The 23,096-nt window shown below is 38.8% G+C and overlaps 1 protein-coding gene across 3 annotated transcripts in view; it reads right to left on the bottom strand.

The window, feature by feature from the left end:
* Positions 1–23,096, bottom strand: part of LOC122794469 (DNA polymerase nu-like) — a 1,147,210-nt gene that overhangs the window by 648,442 nt on the left and 475,672 nt on the right. For all 3 annotated transcript variants that reach the window (XM_044062886.1, XM_044062887.1, XM_044062889.1), the window contains one exon: positions 21,258–21,389. In XM_044062886.1, coding sequence (XP_043918821.1) covers positions 21,258–21,389 — 132 coding nt within the window. The remainder of the gene's footprint in view (positions 1–21,257; positions 21,390–23,096) is intronic.

Genomic DNA, 23,096 nt, shown 5'->3' with positions numbered 1-23,096 from the left:
CCTTTATGAACCCAAACTGGGTAGGGTCTAGGGTTTGTAGGTTCCCAATGTCATTGTTTATGATTTCCAAGATGATGCGCTTCATGGCCTTGCAGACGAGGCTTGTCAGGCTGATGGAGCTGTAGTTCCCGGGGTCAGAGGTGGCACTTCCCTTGTGGAGTGGGATAACTGTTGCCATACGCCACTCAGTGGGCACATAGCCTATGGTGAGGCTGTGGTTGAACATGGTATTAAGGTGAGAAATTAATTCATTTTGCAGTTCCTGTAACACGCAGCCTGGGATGCTGTCTGGACCCATGGATGCTGTGTTTTTTGCTTTGGAGAGTGCTGTTTTCACCTGGGTGTCTGTGATTTTAGGGGCAGCACAGTCTTCTGGTATAGATATGGGCCCTTTAGGGGGTAAGGGTGGGGTAAAATTTGCACTGAACCTATCTGCCAATATGTTGGCGATATTAGTTGGTTCCATGAATTTAGAACCATTATGCTGTAACTCAGAGCTAAGGTATGGGTAACACAGAAACTAAAACACTACCCAGAAGTCAGCAAAATCTGAAATCCGGATACAACTAGGTATTTCTGCTTAAAAAACAAAAAAAGAAAACCCCAAAAAATACTTTCTCTACTCTAGTTTCCCGCCTTTCTATACCTAGTTGCATCTGGATTCATTTAGCTTGAGGCCATGATTTTGGCACCATGTATCTGTATCAGTGAGATCCTTTTGGAGGGTGTCTACGTCAGTAAGAGTCTCAATTATGGCACCCAGTCTGCAGTCGTCTGTGAACTTATTAGCCATTGTCCCTCTGTGTTTGCTTGTACCTCAGAGAAGTAGATACCAAACAGGAGGGGTCCCAAGACGGAGCCCTGTGGTACTCCATTTGTCACAGGTTTGGAGTTGGATCTAGCATTTACTATTCTCACTGAATGGGTTCTATCCTTGAGCCAGTTAGCAACCCATCTTGTAACGTAGGGGTTTATATTTAGGTTGGTGAGTTTGTTATAATTCCCGAATGGGGGATGGTATCAAAGGCCTTCGCAAGGTCAAAGTATGCTGTGTGGACCACCTTTCCCTCATCTATTGCTTTGGTAACCACCTCGAAGAAGTCAACCAGGTTTAGGAGACATGGCCTTCCCTTTACGAACCCAAACTGGGTAGAGTCTAGGGTTTGTCGGTTCCCAATGTCATTGTTTATGAGTTCCATGATGATGCGCTCCATAGCCTTGCAGGCGAGGCTCGTCAGGCTGATGAGGCAGTAGTTCCCAGGGTCAGTGGTGGCATCTCCTTTGTGGAGTGGGTAACTGTTGCCGTACACCACTCAGTGGGCACATAGCCTGTGGTGAGGCTGCGGTTGAACATGGCATTAAGGTGAGGGATTAATTTGTTTTGGATTTCCTGTAACACGCAGCCTGGGATGCTGTCTGGACCCATAGATGCTGTTTTTTTGCTTTGGAGAGTGCTGTTTTCACCTGGGTGTCTGTGATTTTAGAGGCAGCACAGTCTTCTGGTATAGAAGTTTGTTCCAGAGGTGGAAGATGCACTGGGATATGAACATAACAACACCAGTGTGTATTATTTATCTGCTGTTGAAGGTTTAGTTCCTTTAAGCAAGATTTGAGGAACCATTAATTCTGTGAAGTAACAGGAGGTCAAAAAGGGTTGATTCCTTCATAGCTCTAAAGGTAATACACAGATCACTCAGAGAAGTCTTTAAAACAAACTGAGTACAAAGAGAGGTCTATCAATGCTCCCTTTGGTATGTTCCTTTCCAAACAACTGCAACAACTGGACAGACCACAAAGGTTCCTTACAAAGAAAATTCAGAGTCTTCAAGATCTGTTTTATATGGATAGACTGAAATCATTGGCATTTTACTCTGTGCCATACAGACTGATCAGAGGCAACCTGTGCCTTGCATATAGAGCAATCTCTGACCCATCTTTAATGGAAATGTTGCACATTCACAAGTCAAATGGCACACGGGTCACTCGCTCAAAGGTCCTTAACCTGGTATGTGACATCAACAGAACTTGCTGGAGAGACAGATTTGTCTCATAGAGGTTGCCCCACCATTGGAACAAGCTTCCTATTCATGTAAAACAAAGTCCCTCTTTGGTCCTACTTAAGCATAATTTGGACGACTGGATGGGTAACTGGAAATTCACCCTGGGGGTTCCACCTGTGTCCCTCTTGGACAGGAGCAATAGGAGCTTATTTTAGTACATGTTTGACCTATGAATTAGTCACCCTTGGGAACACAGGTTGAACTTGGCTAGGCTTGTAAGGGCTCTGGGGCCATTAGCCTAGTAACCTCCTATAATCCTATGAATTTGTCCTGCTAGCTAAGATTTTTGAGGCTCGTGTTTTTTTTAGTTAAGAATCTCTGAGGTCTGTCAAGTTGAGTGACATGCTTAGGCAAATACATGCCAAAAAGGGCATTATATACAGTAATGGGTCTTGTGAGATACAGGTAAAGGGGAATTCAGCCTGTGGAAATTAGATGAGCTGGACAGAAGACTTTCTGAACTACTATACAGATATAATTGATAAAAGATAATGAAGTGTCAGTGAGAGTGGCTGGATCCCTTATGACAGAGTCTGAGCAGAACAGTATGCCACCTATCCATCCATCCACAACCCCTTTTTCTCATTTTTGTACATCGGGTCGGGATATCACTTCAGCAGTGATAATCATCTAGAACATATGGCATAGAAAATATTTTAGTTATCAAAATTAACTTTACTACATTTTTCACATATAATTTGAGACCATTGTCCTTGCACCACTTTTTAACAGGATCTAACTCATGTTGGAGAAATTGTGAGTCAGCGGAAGACTGAATAATAAAAACAACAATTTTACGGTCATCTGCCAACTTAGATAATAATAAGCCAGGCAAGTTTGTCTTGAAGGTCTGGGAAATAAATTGCCAAATAGAAAAGAATACAGCAGTGAGTCCTGTGGTACACCACAGGTTAACATTTTTGCTTTCAGAAATGGCATCTGTGACTCTACACATAGGTTCTGTTACGTCTGCATGAGGAATACTGTCAAAGACCCTTGCCAGGTCCAGATAAGGTGAATGTACTGCATAACCTGTATCCACTGCTCAGTGACATTTTCAAAGAAAGCAATGGCAACAAAGAGGCAGGACTTTCCTTTTACAAAGCTGAACTAATGAGGGTCCAGGGTTAAGGGATTTTCAATGTCCAGATTAATAAGGTCTGAGATAATATGTTCCATAGCTAGATACATCTACAGTAACAGAAAATGAAACAAGCCATAATAATATTGTATTTATTTCCATACAGTATATCTTCTTCTTCTTCTATCGGCTTTTCCCGGTTAGGGGTTGCCACAGCGGATCACCTGTTTCCATTTCTTCCTGTTCTCTGCATCTTGCTCTGTCACACCAACCACCTGCATGTCCTCTCTCACCACATCCATAAACCTTATCTTAGGCCTTCCTCTTTTCCTCCACCTGGGAGCTTCATCCTTAGCATCCTTTTCCCAATATACCCAGCATCCCTCCTCAGTACATGTCCAAACCAACACAATCTCGCCTCTCTGGCTTTTTCTCCATACTGTCCAACCTGGGCTGACCCTCTAATATACTTATTCCTAATCCTGTCTACCCTTGTCATACCCAGTGCAAATCTTAACATCTTTAACTCTGCCACATCCAGCTCTGACACCTGCCTTTTTGTCAGTGCCACTGTCTCCAATCCATATAACATAACTGGTCTCACTACCCTTTTGTAGACCTTCCCTTTCACTCTTACTGGTACTTGTCTGTCACAAGTCACTCCTGACACTCTTCAACACGCACTCCACCCTGCCTGTACTCTCTTCTTCACCTCTCTTCCACACTTGCCATTACTCTGAACTGTTGATCTCAAGTATTTAAACTCATCCACCTTTGCCAGCTCTACTCCCTGATCCTCACCATTCCTCTATCCTCCCTTTCATTCACACACATATATTCTGTCTTAGTCCGGCTGACCTTCATTCTTCTCCTCTCTAGAGCATATCTCTAACTCTCCAGGGTCTCCTGAACCTGTTCCCTACTCTCATTACATATCACAATGTCATCTGCAAACATCATAGTCCACGGGGACTCCTGTCTGATCTCGTCTGTCAACCTGTCCATCACCAGTGCAAATAAGAAAGGGCTCAGAGCTGATCCTTGATGTAATCCCACCTCCACCTTAAACGCATCTGTCACTCCCACTGCAGATCTCACCGCTATCACACTACCCTTGTACATATCCTGTACCACTCTTACATACTTCTCTGCCACTCCCGACTTCCTCATACAATACCACAACTGCTCTCCTAGCACCCTGTCATATGTACCATATTAGCCCGAATATAACGTAATCTCGAATTTAATGCAATACCGAAATTTTTTATAACGAAATTTAGAAAAAAAATAACCCGAATGTAATGCAACCTGTTAATTTTTCATAAAAGAATTTACATAAAAGTTATAAATTCAGTTAGGCATGCTTTTATGAAGGTAATAATAACAGATTACATTCACGTAAATCAAATAAATAAATACATATTCATGTAAAACAATATTAATGTTAGTTAACAGGTAAGTGAAAGAAAAACCAAAAACAGGAATGTTTATTCAGAATCAGAACTTTTTGATGTTATATCAGTATCGTCAGTGTGTTCGTTCTCAGTCTCTCACAAAATGCCATCCTCTAACTCATTTAAATTGTTGGAAATACAACATTTCTTAAAGCCTTTCACTACTGATTTAGGTTCGATCTTCTGCCAGGTAGTCTCAATCCATTCTCCTATGAGTGAGACTGAGGATTTCTTTCTTTTTCCAGAAAGTGTCAATGGGCAATTGTCTGCTAAAAGCCAACTATCGTATTCTTTTCCTAAGTTGTCCTTAAATGGTTTATTGACCACCACATCGAAGACTTGAAATTGTGATGTCATACCACCTGGTATTAATACAAGATCAGTATTCAGTGCTTCAGTTTTTCTCAACACCTGCTGTAAGATGGCTTCAAGATGGATTAAGTAGTAGCACTGAGCGAGTGTTTCTAAGAGAACCTGGCCGTTTTCCCATATCTCTTTCAACCAGCCTAATACCAATTCCTTTGTCATCCAACATTTTTCTTGGGCACAAAAAATGATTCCTGGGTGCAGCTTTTCTTTGGGCATTGTTTTACATTTCAAAATAATGTAAGGAAGAAGCTTTTACCCATCAACAGTAATTCTGAACTTTTCATAACTGGTTGACTTCAATAAGACAGTTTTTCACCTTTCTTTTTTACCATAAGGTTGAAAGCCATGTCAAAATAGACTGGTGTTTCATCTGGATTTCCCATATTTCCAAGCATGTAGTTGCTCTTCTTGCGTAATGAAATAACATGCTGCTGATATACCAATAATTTTGCATCAAAGTCACTGGGAAGTTTTTGATCAAGAATTGTCTGCCGTCACAGTGATAAACTGTTCCATTTCATCAATCCTCTACATCACCCAATACTTGTCTTAAAGTTATTTTTAGGAATATTCAAATTACCAGCCTCTTCTACTGCTTTAAGTTTTATCACTTCACTGGAAACTGGACAACCTTCATTTTGCTTTTCTACTATGAATTCTAACACCTGCTGCTCAATTTCATTAAACATTCCAGTTTTAGGTCCACTAAAAGATTTTCTTGAGGAATTTGTATTCTCATATTTTCTTAAATCTTTTCTCCACAGACAAATGTTGACTTCCAGAACTCTGTATTTCCTGAAAGCCCTCATGTTGTTCTTTCTCTGTGCCTCCTTTGCAACCGTAACTTTGAAATTCATAAAGTAGGTTCTCCTGATACCTTTATTTGTCTCTTTGATGAGCCTTTTTTTCTCAATACTACTAGACACATTTTGATTACTCGTGCTCATTTTTATATGCATAAAAGTTATGCAGCAAGTAATCATTGCCGAAGTAAACATACAAATGACAACAATGGATGCAATACAGGTGGACCACACTTGTCTGTTGTACACAGGTGGAGAGAAAGCATAGACATACTGAAAATGATGGTTCTTTATATATTCCATTACCTAGTCCTCAAATTTAAAAGAAAATAATTGGTCAAAAATATTGCATTATATTCAGGCTAATATAGTTTATATATATATATATATATATATATATATATATATATATATATATATATATATACACACACACACACACACACACACACACACACACACAGACACACATACGTTTTCTTTTTAACAATTTTCGTTCACTCCATTACATAATTTGCTCATTCCTCTCTCCCCTTAAATTTAAAATTCTCCTTCCAAACATTATTCTGTGTACACTATCTACAAATTATATTTATTGATATGTAATTTGCTCCTTCCCGTTTTGAAAGATCTCATCTCCAGTTTTTTATCTCCTTTACAATTTTTATTACTTCATTTACATTTGGTTTACATTTTGACTTTCGTTTTCTAGCATTTGTTTTTTTGGCAGTCAACAGCATTAAACTTAGTAAGGCTTTACTATGTTTGTGAAATTCAGATCCCATATCCATCTCAAAAGACTCATTTCCGTACAACCATTTGTTACCCCAACATTTTGACAAAGTACTCTGTAAAGATGTTTTTTTAAATCTGCCAACTTGTGACATCCCCAAAAAATGTTTCCAATTACGCATCTCTTTCTCATCACACCTCCAGCATTTACTGTTTACCTGTGGAAATTTTTTCTGAAGTCTGCTTGGGGTATAAAATCACTCAATGCAAACATTTCTGAGCAAAAATCCTAAATCTTCTGGACTGCATTGCATACTTAGAAGCTATAAGGATGTCCTCCCATTGTTCCCTTATATATTGCTTTTCCATTCTCTCTTTCCAGTGTTTTCTAACCTCTTCTGATTGATTCTCAAAGCTATCATGCAATAGTTTCTAGACTCAACTAAAAACCCTACAAGTGTTGACTTTTCATTCAGCAACTCAGTGTCCCTTCCTCTTTCCCTATACTCTATCAATCCCTGACAGGAAAGTCAGGCTTGAACCTGGAGTCCAAATTTCTTTTTTGTCAAACCCTACTGTATTACATTTCACTCTCTAGTTATTTGCTCACAAAACCTTGGCTCTTTGCTGCTTTTTCTTCAGTAAATTCCAGCTCCCTCTTGCCTACTTTCTATACCCCTACTTGCAGGCAGTCATCCCTTTTGGTAAAATCTCATTTCTCCCTTTCCATGCCTACTTAATTCTTAGCATACTTTATGCTAAATTATGAATATAATATTCTGTATGATTGTTGTTATTCTCCTTAAGGACTCGCATCCAAAATCCTACACCATCCCTACTTCTTGAAGGCCCTATTTTATTATCCTCCCCTTCCACTCTGATTATCCTTAAGGAACTACATCCAAAATCCTATACTATCCCTACTTCTTCTTGTGCCCCCTCTCATTTTATCATCCTCCCCTTCCACTTTGACTTATACCCTTATGCTTGTGTTATGTATATGGACCTTAACTGCGTAGCTCCATAATATCCCTTCAACTCAGTTAATCTTAAACTAAATTGTTCTACAGGAAGAATCAGCTTATCCCATTTTACCTTTGCCCCATTCCCCTCACAAATAATTTCCTTCAACTCTTTAAATGGTCCACATCTTCTCCTTTGGTAATAGAAATCACCTGACCTGTGTATAAAATTCAGGAGACTAGAAATATTTTCACTGTTTGTATCTTACTATCCCTGTCCAGAATCAAGAGCTTCCCGCTTCTCAACTGTTGCATTATCTTTTTTATTCTCTTTCCACTTCTCTTCCCACATACCCTTAGCTGTCATAATAGAATACATTTTAACCTGTACATTTAAATACATGATCTTATCATGACATCATAAATATGGGTATTAATAGACTGCTTTCTTTGTGGGTATACAGTATACTGCTATAGCTTTTATTATTTTTATATCCTGTACCCTATTTCCATACCTGGCTTGGCTTCAAATCTACAAATCAGATATGTGACTGAGCCAGTTATGGAAATAAGGCACATAAGGAAAGATGGTGGTAGAATGCAGAAGTACAGGAAGTCATCAAAAGAAAGAAGGAGAAGAGGAAAAAGTGGGAGATAGAGAAGATGGACCAGGCTAGGAAGGGATACTGGTTGGCTAACAAAAAGGCTGAGACAGGAGTTGCAAAAGCAAAGAAGAAGGCATCAGAGGCACTCTAACAGCTTCTGGAAAGTGACTCAGTAGATGGCTCAAAGAAACTATATCAGGTTGCAAAGCAAAGACAGAAAGATAAAGAAGACAGTCAGACATCCTTCATAAGGGATGCTAGCAACAACCTGCTCACTAGTCCATAGGACATCAAAGGCAAATGGAAGGAGTACTTACAGCAGCTTCTGAATAAAGAAAACCTCACAGAAGCTGGACTGCCCCACAAACATCTTACGATGAGAGAAGAGGAGGAGTCCACCACAGAAGAAGTATGAACAGCACTAAGGAAGATGAAGTCAGGGAAAGCACCCAACTCAGATGAGGTCATAGCAGATATGATAAAGATGTTAGGTGAGATAAGGGAGAAATGGCTTCTGAGGGTACTTATAACAGTATGGAGAGAAAGGCATATCCCAGATGACTGGAGAATAAGCATGCTAGTGCCAGTGCTCAAGATAAAAGGGGACAATCACAACTGTGGGCAATACAGAAGTATCAAACTCCTGTCACATAGCTTGAAAGTTCTAGAGAGGGTGACTAACAAATGAATATGCAGAGTAGTAGAAAGTAAGATGTTAGATGAGCAGTTCAGATTCAGATCAGGATGCAGCACAAGTGACCCAATTTTTGCAGTGAGACAGATACTTCAGAAGAAGCTAGAAATGAGGAAAGAGTCCAACTGGACATTCCTAGACTTGGGGAAAGCATATAACCAGGTTCCAAGAAAGATGATTTGGACAATCATGCGGTGATCTGAAGTCCAAGAAACATTGGTAGAATTAGTGCAAGTTATATACAAGGACCCAATGACTCTAGTATGAACAGTGTTCTGACTCTCAGAGGGGGATTCCCCATGAGATTGGATATGCATCAGAGTTCAGCTCTGAGCCCACTGCTGTTCATATTGGTGATGGACAACATTAGCAAATACAGTAGAGGGGAGATGTCAACAAAGTTGCTGTAGGTAGTTAACATAGCATTACAAGCAGACTCTGAACAAGAACTTCAGCAATGGATAGCACATTGGAATACAAAACTGAAGGCACATGGGATAAAACTGAGTACAGATAAGACACTTGTAAAGGCAGCAAACAGTGGAGATAGGTTCATAGGTTCATACTAGGCTATCTGCCCGAGGGCATTTACAAGCCTAGCCCATAGTTTTGTGGCTTACGCCACCCCTTTAGTATGGGGAACTATACCCATTATTTTGCTGTGCCTCTGTTGAGCAGTGACACTGAGGTAATCCCTGGGGTATATCTGCGATCTCCCATCCATTGGTCAAGATTTCTCTTGAACAAGGCCAGCGGGGTGCTCTGCCTCACATATACCGGGATTTTATTCCACAGCATAGGGAGTCTTTGGGTGATGAATCTATCCCTCCAGCACGTCCTATTAATAGCCGTGTCGAGGTTTAAGTCTCCGCCCTTGTGGCTCTGACGGATCTAGATTTTTGAGGTGAAGCATATTCATCAAATCTGGGTTTGACATGGCCTTGTATGTTAGGCAAAGGTCACCTCTGAGCAAGCGGTAAGCGACTGAATAGAGCTGGAGTTCTTTCAGTCGGGCAGCATAGGACAGATGTTTGAGACCCTTTATCCTTTTGGTGAGGAACTTTTGTGGCCTCTCCAGCTGCTGCAAGTGTCGGGTCAGATACATTCCGAATGGGGCATTGTACTCAATCATTGGTCTGATGAGTGATGAGTATAGGGAGACTATGACCTCCCTTGATCTAGATGAGAATCCCTTCATGATAAGGTGGGCAATGTAGAAGGTCTTCCTAACTACTTTAGCTACATGGGTGTCGAATGACAGACTACTATCAACCTGGGTCCCCAGGTCCCTGATAACTTCTTCTGTGCTCAGTGGATTGCCACCTATTTGGTAGCTAGGGGTAACCTTGTTTTTCCCGAAGGGTATGACTATGCATTTTTGGCATTTAACTTTAGGCCATGGCTCTGGCACCAGTTATCCGTTTCTGTGAGACCCTTCTGAAGGATATCTGTGTCAGATGTGTTTTCTACTATGGCGCCCAGTTTGCAGTCATCTGCAAACTTTGTCAGCCATAAACCTCCTGTGTTTGCTTGTACTTTGGAAAAGTAGATGCCAAACAAGAGTGGGCCCAGGACTGAGCCCTGTGGTACACCACTTGTGACAGGCTTTGAGTCTGACATGGCGCCAGCAACTCTGACCCTGTGGGTTCTGTCACTCAGCCAGTTTGCAACCCATCTTGTGATGTATGGGTTAACATTTAAGCTGATGAGTTTTTCAATGATACCCGAGTGGGGTATTGTATCGAAGGCCTTCGCCAGATCGAGGTAGGCTGTATGGACTGCCTTTCCCTCATCAATGGCTTTGGTGACTGTTTCAAAAGTCAACCAAGTTTAGAAGGCATGATCTGCCTTTGACAAAGCCAAACTGGGATGGATCCAAAGTCTGCAAATTCCCTATGTCTTTATTTATGAGGTCCATTATGATCCTCTCCATGGCTTTGCAGATAAGGCTTGTCAAGCTAATGGGCCGGTAATTTCCAGGGTCGGTGGAGGCACCGCCTTTGTGAAGTGGGACCACAGTTGCAGTGCGCCACTCCCTGGGTACGTATCCAGAGGTAAGATTATGATTAAACAGCTGTCCTAGCTGTGGGTTTAATTCCTCGTTGAGTTTGTGGAGCACACAGCCGGGGACACCATCAGGTCCCATGGATGCTGTGTTTTTTGCTTTGGAGAGAGCAGTTCTCACTTGGGCGTTGGAGATGTTTGGGGGGCTGCAATTGCTTGGTATAGATCAGAAGAAACTGAGAATTGAGATAGAAGGGAAAATACTGGAACAGGTTAACAGCTTCAAATATCTGGAAGGGTTGGTTGAGGAGAAGAAAAGTTTGAATGAGGAGGTCAAAGCTGGAATCAGAAGGGCTGCAGTCAACTGGTACAGAGTGAAATGTGTAGTGTATTACAGAAGAATACCAAAGAAGCAGAAAAGTAAGGTGTACAAAACAGTGGTGTGACCCATACTACTATACAGTACAGAAACCTGTGCAGTAAAGGCAGGGCAGTTGAGGAGGCTAGGGGTGGTGGAGATGAAGTGCCTAAAACTGGTGGTAGGATGCACACTAAGGGACAGATGAAGAAATGAGGACAACAGCAGAAGTCAAAGTAGCTCCAATTGTAGACAAGGTCAAAGAGAGGACATGCAGAAAAGCAGAGGACAATCTTGTGAAGAAGATTTGGGACAGACAGGAAGAAGGCAAGAGGAAATGAGGGTGTCCAGCAAAGAGGTGGAAAGATTGTATAAGAGACGACCAGCCACAGTCAGGGACAAGTGTTAAAAAAGGTAGGAGAATGACACTGAATAGAGAGATAACAAAAGTTAATACGACACCCCGACCACATGTAGAAAATGGGAAAAAGGGGGTTGATGATGATGATGATGATGACGATTTTATATCATGAAAAGACTTGAAACTATCTAAAAATATTCCTCAATATGGAAGTATTCTTTTCTAGATTTATTAAATACAAAATAATACCATCTGAGAATAAAACTAACTTTTTTGATTACCATATCAGGTTATATCCTTGAATTTGTGTCCCTTATTTTCTTTGATAAAAGCTTTAAATATAAAGCAAATAAAGGGGAAAGAGGACACCCCTGCCTCATTTCCTATCTTTTTCTTCAGCTCAAACACAGCTTGTCAAAGAGGAACCCTCTTACTGTAAGTGTTGCCTCCGAACCTTTACCTATCCTCCTAATTAACACTATTATTCTACCAGGGAATGCAAATACTGCCGTTGTCTTACTCATGAAATCCCAACTAATTCTACCAAATGGATTACCTGCATCGAGACACACAAACAATAATGGCATTTTCTTACACTCTACTTTCCTCTGTATCATCATTGTTATATTAATATTGTCAGATGTTTGCCTTCCCTCCACAAAAACATATTGATCCATATCTATCAATTTTGGCAACACCTTTGCCATTCTCATAGCTTGTATAGACATAAACACAAAATCATGCCTTAAAATTGAAAGGGATCTATATGAAGCTAGGTCTGAAGGGTCTTTGCCCACTTTGGGTAATACAGGCACCACAGATTTCTTCCAATATTTATTTATTTATTTATTTATTTATATTTGTTGACCGGGAGTGTCCGACTGGACGTAGGTCCATTTTCAGTGGAGGCCCGGGGAGAAAAGCTCCACAGTTAAAATAAACAGACAGTAGTTGGATTACATAGCGATTAACAATTTACATAGCAATTACATACAACATATTTACAGATGAAGAACATACCTTCCGATGTTAATTACACTGTACCTTATACACTTCACTCATCAGTCAGGGTTCAAATACCTAATGATTAATTATTTGCATCTACAGACTTCTCACCTCTAAGTAAAAGCAGATAGTAACAAAAACTAGTGATTTTGCAGATCCATGAAATAATTTAAGTTTCACTCAGAATATGCTGCTCAGTTCTTATCTCCCCCTCTTTTACAATATTGTTAAACACAATCTTCCAGATCTTTGTCACTTTCTTCTCTCCCAACTTCCAGTCATCCACAGAAATCCTATCTGTGCCTGGAGATTTCCCTGCTGAGTGACTAGTCATAGCTGTTATTATTTCATCATTAGCTATTAATTGTTGAGCCCCATCTGACTCTAACCCTGGCATGATTAAATCTTCCATAAATATTTCATCACGTACCTTTTCTTATTTTCCATATTCTTGTGCTTTATACACATTTTCATAAAAATTCAGGAATACCTCTAGTACATTTATAGGATCACTGTTTATTTTCTTGTTTTAAGATCCCTAAGTATGGCAACAATCCTTTCTACTTTCTCTTGCCTAAGTCATTATGCTAAAACATTTTGTGCTTTAGAACTGTTATCAAAATTGTTGCTTAACAGCAACCTTTCTAAACTTATGCACATTATCCAAATATCCCCTTATTTTCCCTTTAGCAATTTGCAGTTACTCCTCTTCTTGTTCTGTGAGACTCCCCTTATTCAGCAATACTTTAACTTTCGTCAACCCCTCTAAATAATTCCCATTACTTTTCCCATACCTCTTTCTCTCTTATTCCTATCATGATTTTACACTCCATTTCATTTCATCCCACTCACTAGGTGTCCATTTTGAAGAAATGTCTATCTTTCTTAATAACTCTTGAATAATTTCCACTACTCATTCATTAAATTCCTGTCTCTGTAATGGATAAGTAGAAAAACACCAGTGATTAATTTTCACTTCATTATCCTGCATCTTTATTTTAGTTTTTGTGGTTGTGTGATATGAAATACATATTGTTTGGATGGTACAAGACTTGGGAATTAAGACTGAAGAGGTGGATACAGCTACTAGAGGAAAATTACTGAACAAGAAGTAAGATAATGTGTGTGCTTGAGAATACAGCTCTCAGTTAAGTTTTGGTTCAAGACTTGTGCAGATACTTTCATACCTTCAATTGTTTGACATATTAACCTGCTATATACCAGTCTGAGTATACTGCTGTAACATTTATATATACTGCTATTACATTTTGTGACTCACTATATTATTATGAAATAAACTACAATTATCAGCAACCTAGTGGAACATGACTCTGATTTTTTACAATAACTTATTCACTTTTCAGTTTCAAATTTCATTTATTTTTTACCAAATTGTTTTCCAACATACCTTTCAATGTTAATTACACTGTACCTTATACACTTCACTCATCAGCCAGGGTTCAAATACCTAATTATTAATTATTTGCATCTACAGACTTCTCACCTCTAAGTAAAAGCAGATAGTAACAAAAACTAGGGATTTTGCAGATCCATGAAATAATTTAAGTTTAACTCAGAATATGCTGCTCAGTTCTTACATGTTTAATTACTTGCACCTGTAGATTTCTTGTCTCCAATTGAAAGTCTTTGATAATGGAGAAATAGTTAGTGACTTTGAAATACAAGACAGTACCACCATTTTCTGTGCCTTTCATCATTTTATCTTATTTTCCAAGCCAAGTTACTTACAAGAAACTTGTCTATAGCTTAAACTATGAACATTATTCTGAATATCTGCATTTATAAAAAAAACGGGGAAATTATTATCTAGCGGTTGATGCACTGTTACATCCTCCACCCCCTGCAGCCCAAGAGCACAATATTATATTAACTTCAACTTGCTTCTGTGCAATTATTTTATTTGGTTACAATGTAAATTCTGGATACCTTACAACTAAGAAAAAGTACTTTCTTGCTTTCATATCTGTAACATATACAGCAGTTACTGAAAAGACACCCCACCTCACATTTAAAATACCCCTGACTGCACACTATACAAGATTACTTTACAATATAGTATAACATTTACATAATAAAGTTTTATACAAATATTAATAAGAACACAACTGTTTTACTTTCAGCTAATTCTTCATTCCCTTCCGTGTCCTTTTAAACATTAATGACATAAAGTGGAGGTATGTTTTACAGTCCGCCTGAAAGTTTAACACAGTCAACAAAATTCCAGTTTTTCTTCAGCCACTTCTTTTTCTTGCAAAGCCACATTTCACATGCATATTCATATAGCTAGTTTGATTAATGCTTTATAGTTTCCCATTTATCCACTAAATTCACAATGTTGCTAGTCTTCTTCATCTCCCCCTCTACTAACACCAGTCTCTGGTTCAAATCCAAGGTACTCTATGGTCTTCTATACAGCTCCTTGGATTTTTTCATTTTCCTTTGGAACAATAGAGAAGATATTACTGGGAAAGTCTTTGTATAGGCTTTGTTACTGGCAGTACAATGAGAAGCAGAGGTCCCCTTCTGCTTGCTGACTCAGTCCTTGTTGGCTAAACTTTCTTGTTTCCTCATTAGCCAGCTCTGCATCCAAAAATGTAGCTGATCATCCAGTAAATCTGACCAAGTGCATACTACAAATAATAAAAAAGATATATCAAAAATTAGCCAGCCTTTATAGAGCTAAACTTTTCCTCACTGATGTAGCTCGGAAAGGCATAGCTACAACCTGTCTACTTCCAACCTTTTTATATGCCTCTCCAGTTCTGACAAAATTAATGCTCACTGTGATGCTTAAACTTCATGAGTGCTATAGTAAAATAAACAAATTCGACACAAATCTTTCCCACAGTACCCACCACTGCTTGCAACTAAAAAAAATGAAACTGGTTCCAGCTCTCCCATATACTTACACATGTACAACTACTGATAATCCATAAACTACTTCAAAAAACACAATGATGTCCATTTCTTAAAGCTGTCATTTACCCTTTTCTCCAAATAAAACCCTACAATCTGGTGCAAAGCTGTTACTTACCACTACTAAATCCAGAAACTATGCAGGGGACACTTTGTATTCTAACTGTAGCTTTAAAAAATAGAACTCTCTCACAAATGTCCTTGAAACAAATTGCAAACCAAAAATCATTTAAAGCTGAATTGAAGCAACACCTTACACAAAATTAGTTCTGCACATGTGTTATCCATAGCTAATAATCACTTACCTAGATCAGGAGCATATAACCATTCATCATCTGTTATGCACTGCAATTCCATAATCCCTAGCAATTTGTACTTCTTGCATTCTTTCTCAGTGATTATCTTATACTGTTAACCTATTTATCATAACTTTATTGTAGTGTACTGTACTGTATTCTATGATTATACTATAATGTTTTTGTGATGTTTTTCTTCCCTGGCCTTCACAGAAAAAGGTTTTATGCCCAGTCAAACTTTCTCGGCAAACATGTGCAATAAATAAATAAATATATATATATACACACACACACACACACACACACACACACACACACACACACACACACACACACACACACACACACACACACACACACACACACACACACACACACACACACAAAACTTCATAGGTAAGTACTAAGCGAGCTGCCCTTGCAGATCATTTTAGGCCTAGCCAATTTCCCATTCAAAGGTGAGAATTTAAATCCTGTACCCTGTGACTGTAAGGTAAACACCTTAACAATTACACCAGCCACCAAACCTTGTAAATCACCCCTTAAGGGCATACAGTGTTCCAGCTACATGGCTTCTAAATGCCCATGACTAATTTCTTTTTACACATTTAGAGGTACATTCAGGCCAATAAATTCCTTCAGTATTTTACTTATGCTAAATACCTCTGAGTACATTTGATTTAGTTTCCCTCTAAATTACTGGAATCCATCTTCTGTACCAAAGCTGAAACTTGAACTGTTTTTGCTGAACAACTGCAAGTTTTTTCCCAGCTAAATTTCTTTCTTCTACTCTTTTTCTGGATGATTTGCTCTTACTTTTTCCAAGTGTCTTATTTGCTGGTACCAAGGAGTATAATTACTTGCCAGCAATAGAATTCTACACAAACTGATAGCCTTTACAGGCTTCTTTCTCTCAATCTCAATTTTCATACTGAAAGAGCTGTAATCAACCTGGTGATCATTGTGCAACTATCTTGAGCATTGTTATGTGTTAGTTCTTAAAGTCTAGACATAGATAAAGATTTGAAATTAGTTTTGGTTTAGTGGCTATTTAAACTTTATACACAGCTTTAAGCTTCGTAATGGCTTCCTTAAATTCTTTACTAGTTTGCTTAAGTGTGCCCTTAAGTTAGGTAGAAATAAACTCCTTATAAGCATTAAGTAATTTATTTCTCTTGTTATGCAATTTATTTAAATGGATATTCTACCATAAGAGTTTGTTTTTAAAAGTTCTCAATACATTTTCTGTGGCTAGGGACTGCTTTATCAATGCAACAATTTATGTAGGAGAAGTTACAGGCACAGGCATAAGCAGTGACTTTAGTAATGGAATAACTGAGGAGGATTACAGCAGAATTTATTTAAGTCATCATGTAACTCAATGTTTGCTTCTGAGAAATCCCAAAAAATACAGAGGTATTTGCAGTGGAACTACTGCTATTTTTAAAGGAACAAGTCAGTGATTTATGGTCTGATTTAACAAAGGGATGATTATACATATGGGCGGCACAGTGGTGCAGCGGTTAACGTTGTCGCCTCACAGCAAGAGGTTCTCCGGTTCGATTCTCGGCTGGGGTGCCTTCTGTGTGGAGTTTGCATGTTCTCCCTGTGTTCGCGTGGGTTTCCTCCGGGTACTCCGGTTTCCTCCCACATTCCAAAGACATGCATCTGGAGCATTTCTCCCCGGGCCTCCACTGAAAACAGGCTCTGTGGAACCTAGTTGGACATTCCCGGTCAACAAATGTTAAATAAAAAAAAAATAAAATAAAAGGTATGCAAGAACTGGCCACATTTGTGAGGACAAGATCAAGGTATTGGGGTCCCTTGTAGAATGGCTAATTACCTGTACAAGGGAGATAACATTTATAATTTCAAAGAAGTGCTGGGAATGCCTATCACTGGCAGTGTAAGTCAGTAAGTTTACTGAGGGATATTTGAAATCCCCTGGTAAAAAGTTATTGCTTTTAATGGTGATTTTCGGTAAGGTATTAAGATAGCTACTATGTTTACAAAAGGATATACAGGATGCTCTATAACTAGATAAGAAGTGGTAATTAATCTTGTTTAGGGTGAGTTGGACAACTGGAAGTTCAAATCTGGTGTTTTGTGGAACCTGTTGTGAGGTGATGATATCCTTCACCAACAATGACACCCCCCCCCCAACAGTAGGTCTGAAGACATGAATGGCATTAAACCTAGGAACCAAGAGGCATGGTTTCAAAACAATGAAAGCATTCCCTCTGTAAATAGGCATTAAACCTATCTGAAACCATGCCTCTGTAACTACACATATATGAATGTGTTAAAAGTTGCAGGAGAGCCTCAAGATTAGGCATTACTTTATTAAGACTCCTAGCATTGCATACAACCACTTTAATCTGTTCCACTTCTGAATTTACTATGTTGCATTGCCCAGCAGATGGAGTTTGCCTAAAAAGGCACTGAGAAGAAAGCCAGAATATGAAAGCCTCTGTAAAAAAGATGTTAACCATTCTTGGCAATACAGGAAGCCTTGTCAGCCATCTCATCCCAAGCCGAAACATACTGGAACCCCTAGAATGATATCGGCTAGATAGCCAATTATTAAAGCCAATAATCCTGTCTTTGAATCTCAGCATCATTCTGAGTGACATGCAAAGTTATGGAACGCATCATCATGAACCTAATAAACAAGGATATAGAGAATCTCTAAACTCTGGATCCTACACAGTTTGGTTTTGTGAAGGGTAGATCATGCCTGCTCAACTTCGTCAACTTCTTTGAGTCAGTCACCAGAGCTGTGGATGAAGGTAAGATGGTTCATACAGCCTACCTTGATCTGGCCAAGGCCTTTGATACCATTCCCCACTCAGGAATCACAGAAAAACTTTCTAAGCTAGGCATCAACCCTTATATCACTAGGTGGGTTGCAAACTGGCTCACAGATAGAACCCACAGTGTGAAAGTAGCTGACAAGTCAGACTGCCGACCAGTCATGAGTGGAGTCTCACAGGGTTCGGTCCTGGGTCCTCTCCTGTTTGGTATCTGCTTCTCTGAAGTCGAAGCCAACACAAAGGGACTCTGGCTGACAAAGTTCGCAGATGATTGGAAGTTGGGAGCTATTATTAACTCCTCAAGTGATGTTGACATCATACAGAAAGGCCTCAATGAGACCAATGACTGATGTCAGAACCATGGCCTTAAGCTCAGTGCCAAAAAATGTGTCTTCATCCCCTTTGGGAAAAACCCGGTTCCCTTGGATTACCACATTGATGGTTGTCCACTGAACACAGAAGGTGTTATAAGAGATCTGGGAATACAGGTTGACAGCAACCTTTCTTTTGACCACCACGTTGCCACTGTGGTCAGAAAGTCCTTCTGTGTGGCACATCTCATTACTAAGGGTTTTGCATCCAGGAAGAAAGAGATCATTGCCTCTCTCTACTCTTCCCTCATTAGGCCAATCATTGAATACAATGCCCCATTTGGCATGTACCTCACTAGACACCTGCAACATCTGGAGAGGCCACAAAAGTACCTCATAAAGAGGATCCTAGGCCATAAACACTTGTCCTATATGGACAGACTCAAAAAACTCCAACTATTCTCTGTCTCATATCACCTACTTAGAGGTGATCTCTGCTTGACTTACAAAGCCATGTCTGAATGAGCTCTGTTAGAAATGCTACATCTAAAAAAATCCCAATCCCTCCAGAGCACATGCTCCAGAGACCTCAACCTCATTACCACAATCAGAACATGCTGGAGGGACAGGTTCATAACCCAGAGACTGCCCATGCTATGGAATAGACTTCCCATACATGTCAAGCAGAGCACCTCACTGGCCCTCTTCAAGAGAAATCTTGATGAGTGGATGGGAAATAGAAAATTCACCCCGGGGATTACTCCAGTGGCTCTACTCAATAGAAGCACTAGGAACTACGGTTGGGTGGCACGATGCCAAGGTAATCCTATGGGCTAAGCTTGTAAAGGCTCCAGGGCTATTAGTCTAGTACACACCTGTGAACCTATGATGGCAAAATACTACTCTAGACCATTGTCTTTTCTGCTTTGGACACATGTATAGCAAGCTCAGTTGTATTCTTCTGCATACTGCAGGTCACATTGTAATAAATACACCATCATTAAAGCTCTATGGACAATGATAGACAGAAATTTAAAAATCAGAGAATTGTATTCTGTAACACATCTAATTCTACAGGGCAAGGTTATTAACTAGACAAAGATCTTTGCATCACTTTATTTATCAATGTTCTTATCCATTATAGTGAATGAAATGTTGCAATCTGTAGCCTTTGAACAAGCCATTTGCATCAACTTGAAAACATATGAGGATTCTTTACGAGAAAAATCGTAGGTTTTGAAAATTCAAACTATTCAGAAAGACTTTAGGACATTTCATTCTGTTCTGTTTTTTATAGGTTACTTACAGGTGACCTCTACCTGGTATTTAAAATAAAAAGTACTGCTGTATGTCTGAACATCTGTGCCAGAAATGCACCACTGGGGAAGCTAACACCAGACTTGCACACCTTATAATAAACATAAACAGTACAATAAAACCTGACAGATATATTATATAGTCCCGTCTAGAATGACTGAATTAGCCTCCTCTTATAATCAGAAGTTCATCAATAGCTTCTTTCAAAAATAACCCTAATACATATATAGTAAGTAAAAATATCAATGTGAGCTCATAGCAAATAAGCTGCTGAAATTCATAAAAAAATAACCTACAAAATTAATTTTGGTAGAGCTTTTATCCATGTGCTTTACCTATAAAAGGGTTTTGTCAAGTGGGACTAGCCTGGCTAGGCAGTACAAACAAATAACTACATAAGATACATCAAGTATATCACAGTTAAAAGACTGGCAAGAGGTAGCCACTACAGAAACTAAGGGATGAGAGGTAATCACACAAATAATACACATTTGTCGTATCAGGAAAAAAATGTAGTCTATAATTGATGAACTACACAGAGTGAAATCATGTTAGAACAACTAATTGTTTAGAACACCAAAAGAAATATAGATGGCATCCACTAACTCTTCCTTTTATAACCTACTAGAGCAAGACCAATGCCACTGAATGGCCAGGGTGAGAACATCTCTGGCAGGCAGAAGGGGATGAAGAAAACCTTCAAGATCTGAAGTTTCACATAGTAGGACTTAACACACTGATTACTTTCCAGCATCCAGTCATTTGTTTTCACATTTGAGCACAAAACGTAATGATTTGTTCATCTAGCAAACCTATTAGCTGGTTTAAAACAGGCAAGCTTGGTCACGTTTTAATATAAATTTAAGATTTATCTTATCTTTTGGCTTAATTTCCTTAGACTGATTGAAAATGCATCTTCCCACCACTAGACTACAATCTGATAATAATAGTTTAAGTTGTACAGCAGCAATTTATTGACTTGCTTATCTATTTTACTTTGTTAAAGTAAGGATGACACTCAGAAATGAATGGGCAGTTTATAATGCAGAAAAATACCAATAGTATCTAAATACTTTTGTATTACAGAGATGTTACCTTGCTTGTGGCATTGCTGAATTGTTTCTTGTGTAAAATCACGGACCTTCTGGTACTTTTGCAGAAAGCTCTCTATGAATTGGCCAGCCTGTGACACAGTAATTCCTAAGCGATCGGAAAGACTTTCCTTACCTAACAAGAAAAAAAAAAAAAAAAACTTTCAGCTAACCAAATTTCCAGTATGGAAATAATATGACTTCAGACTTGTGCCACTGTTTTTTAAACAAGAAACATCTTTATTAAATTATTACTTATGACATAGGCAATTGTACATTTATATACATGAAAATAAACCATATCAACATATTTTCAGTTGCAAACATTATATATAATTTATAATCTATCCAGTCATTGTCAGTCAAACATTACAAAGCTAATTCAATTCCTATCTTTAATTAAACCTCATTCCTCCAGCAAAACATTATTCTGCACATATTATTCCCAAAATTCCTAGTTTTTCTATGTAATTTGCTCCTACCTTTTTCTAAAGATCCCCTCTCCAGTAGTTTTGTCTGTGTTACTATATTCACTGCTTCTTGTACAGTTGGTTTTGATTTTGATTTCCATTTTCTAGTAATTGCTTTTTTGGCAGCCACCAGAATTGAATTCAGAAAGCTTTTACTATGTCTCAGCAATTCTGATTCCGTACCACAGCTCAAAAAATAATTAATGTCCTTAGTTTGCTCACCAAGTATTTCAAATAAAGTAGTCTGCAGGAAATTTCTAAAGTCTGCCAACTCATTACACTCCTTAAAAAGCATGTTCCCAATTACCTATTTCTTCCTCATCACACCTCCAACATTCGCAATCTACTACCTGAGGAAAAATTCTTTGGAGTTTGCTTGGATTATAAAAATACCTATGCAAACACTTCCAAGCAAAGATCCTGAATCTTCCAGACTTTTTTGCATATTTGGAAGCCATGCATATACCCCCCATTGTTCCTTTGTGAACTGCTTATCCAATCTCTCTTCCCAATACTTTCTAACCTCCTGCACTTGATTCTTACAGTTATCAAGCAATATTTGATATGCCCTACTAATAATCCCTTTTTAACAGCAGCTTCTATTCTAGATTCTACTAAAAACTCTACCAGTGCTGGTCTTTTGCTTAGGATCACCCTATTTCTTTCTCTTTACCTATTCTCTGATATCAATCCTTAATAGGGAAAGCAATCTCTAGCCTGCAATCCAAATGAATTCTTGGCCTCTTTCCTTTCCTTTACCTTTGTCTAATTATTTGCTCCCAATACCTTGGTTCATTTTCCAGCTTTCTCCATTAAATTCCAGCCACCTCTTGCCTACTCCCATAACCCTAACTGCAGTCATCCTTATTGGTAGAATCTCCTTTCCCCATCCCAGTGTTGGCTTAGTTCTTAAAATACTTTCTCATATTTTACAAATATAATATTCTGTATGGTTATTGTTGTTCTCCTTAAGGATTTGCATCCAAAATCCCAGTCTCTTCTTGTTTCTTGAGCTTCCACCTGTTTTATCATCATTTCTTTCATAATGAAACAGAGGGGAATCTCAAGAAATAAGGAGAGACTGTGATAATAATACAGAATATTATACTCATAAAGTAGCAGAAAGTATTGTGCCACTGTTTTTACAGCAAATTGTGGAAATAGTTTTGTAGCATACTTCTGACATTTAAAGTAGTCAGCATTTAGTGACATTTATATTCAATGACCACAATAACTACACTGACAAACATGCCCCACTTTAGCAGCAACACTCCTTACCTGACAAAACTGTATTACAGGAGGCTAGATATAGTATTTTGTTTATAATAAGCATGTGCTCAAATTTAGATCTAAATTGTTAATGGGGAAACCAA

Source organism: Protopterus annectens, chromosome 2.part1 (assembly GCF_019279795.1).
Source record: "Protopterus annectens isolate FY-2018-M chromosome 2.part1, PAN1.0, whole genome shotgun sequence".
NCBI lineage: Eukaryota > Metazoa > Chordata > Ceratodontiformes > Protopteridae > Protopterus > Protopterus annectens.
The sequence above is the reverse complement of the archived record's forward strand: the minus strand, read 5'-3'. Positions and strand labels throughout refer to the sequence as shown.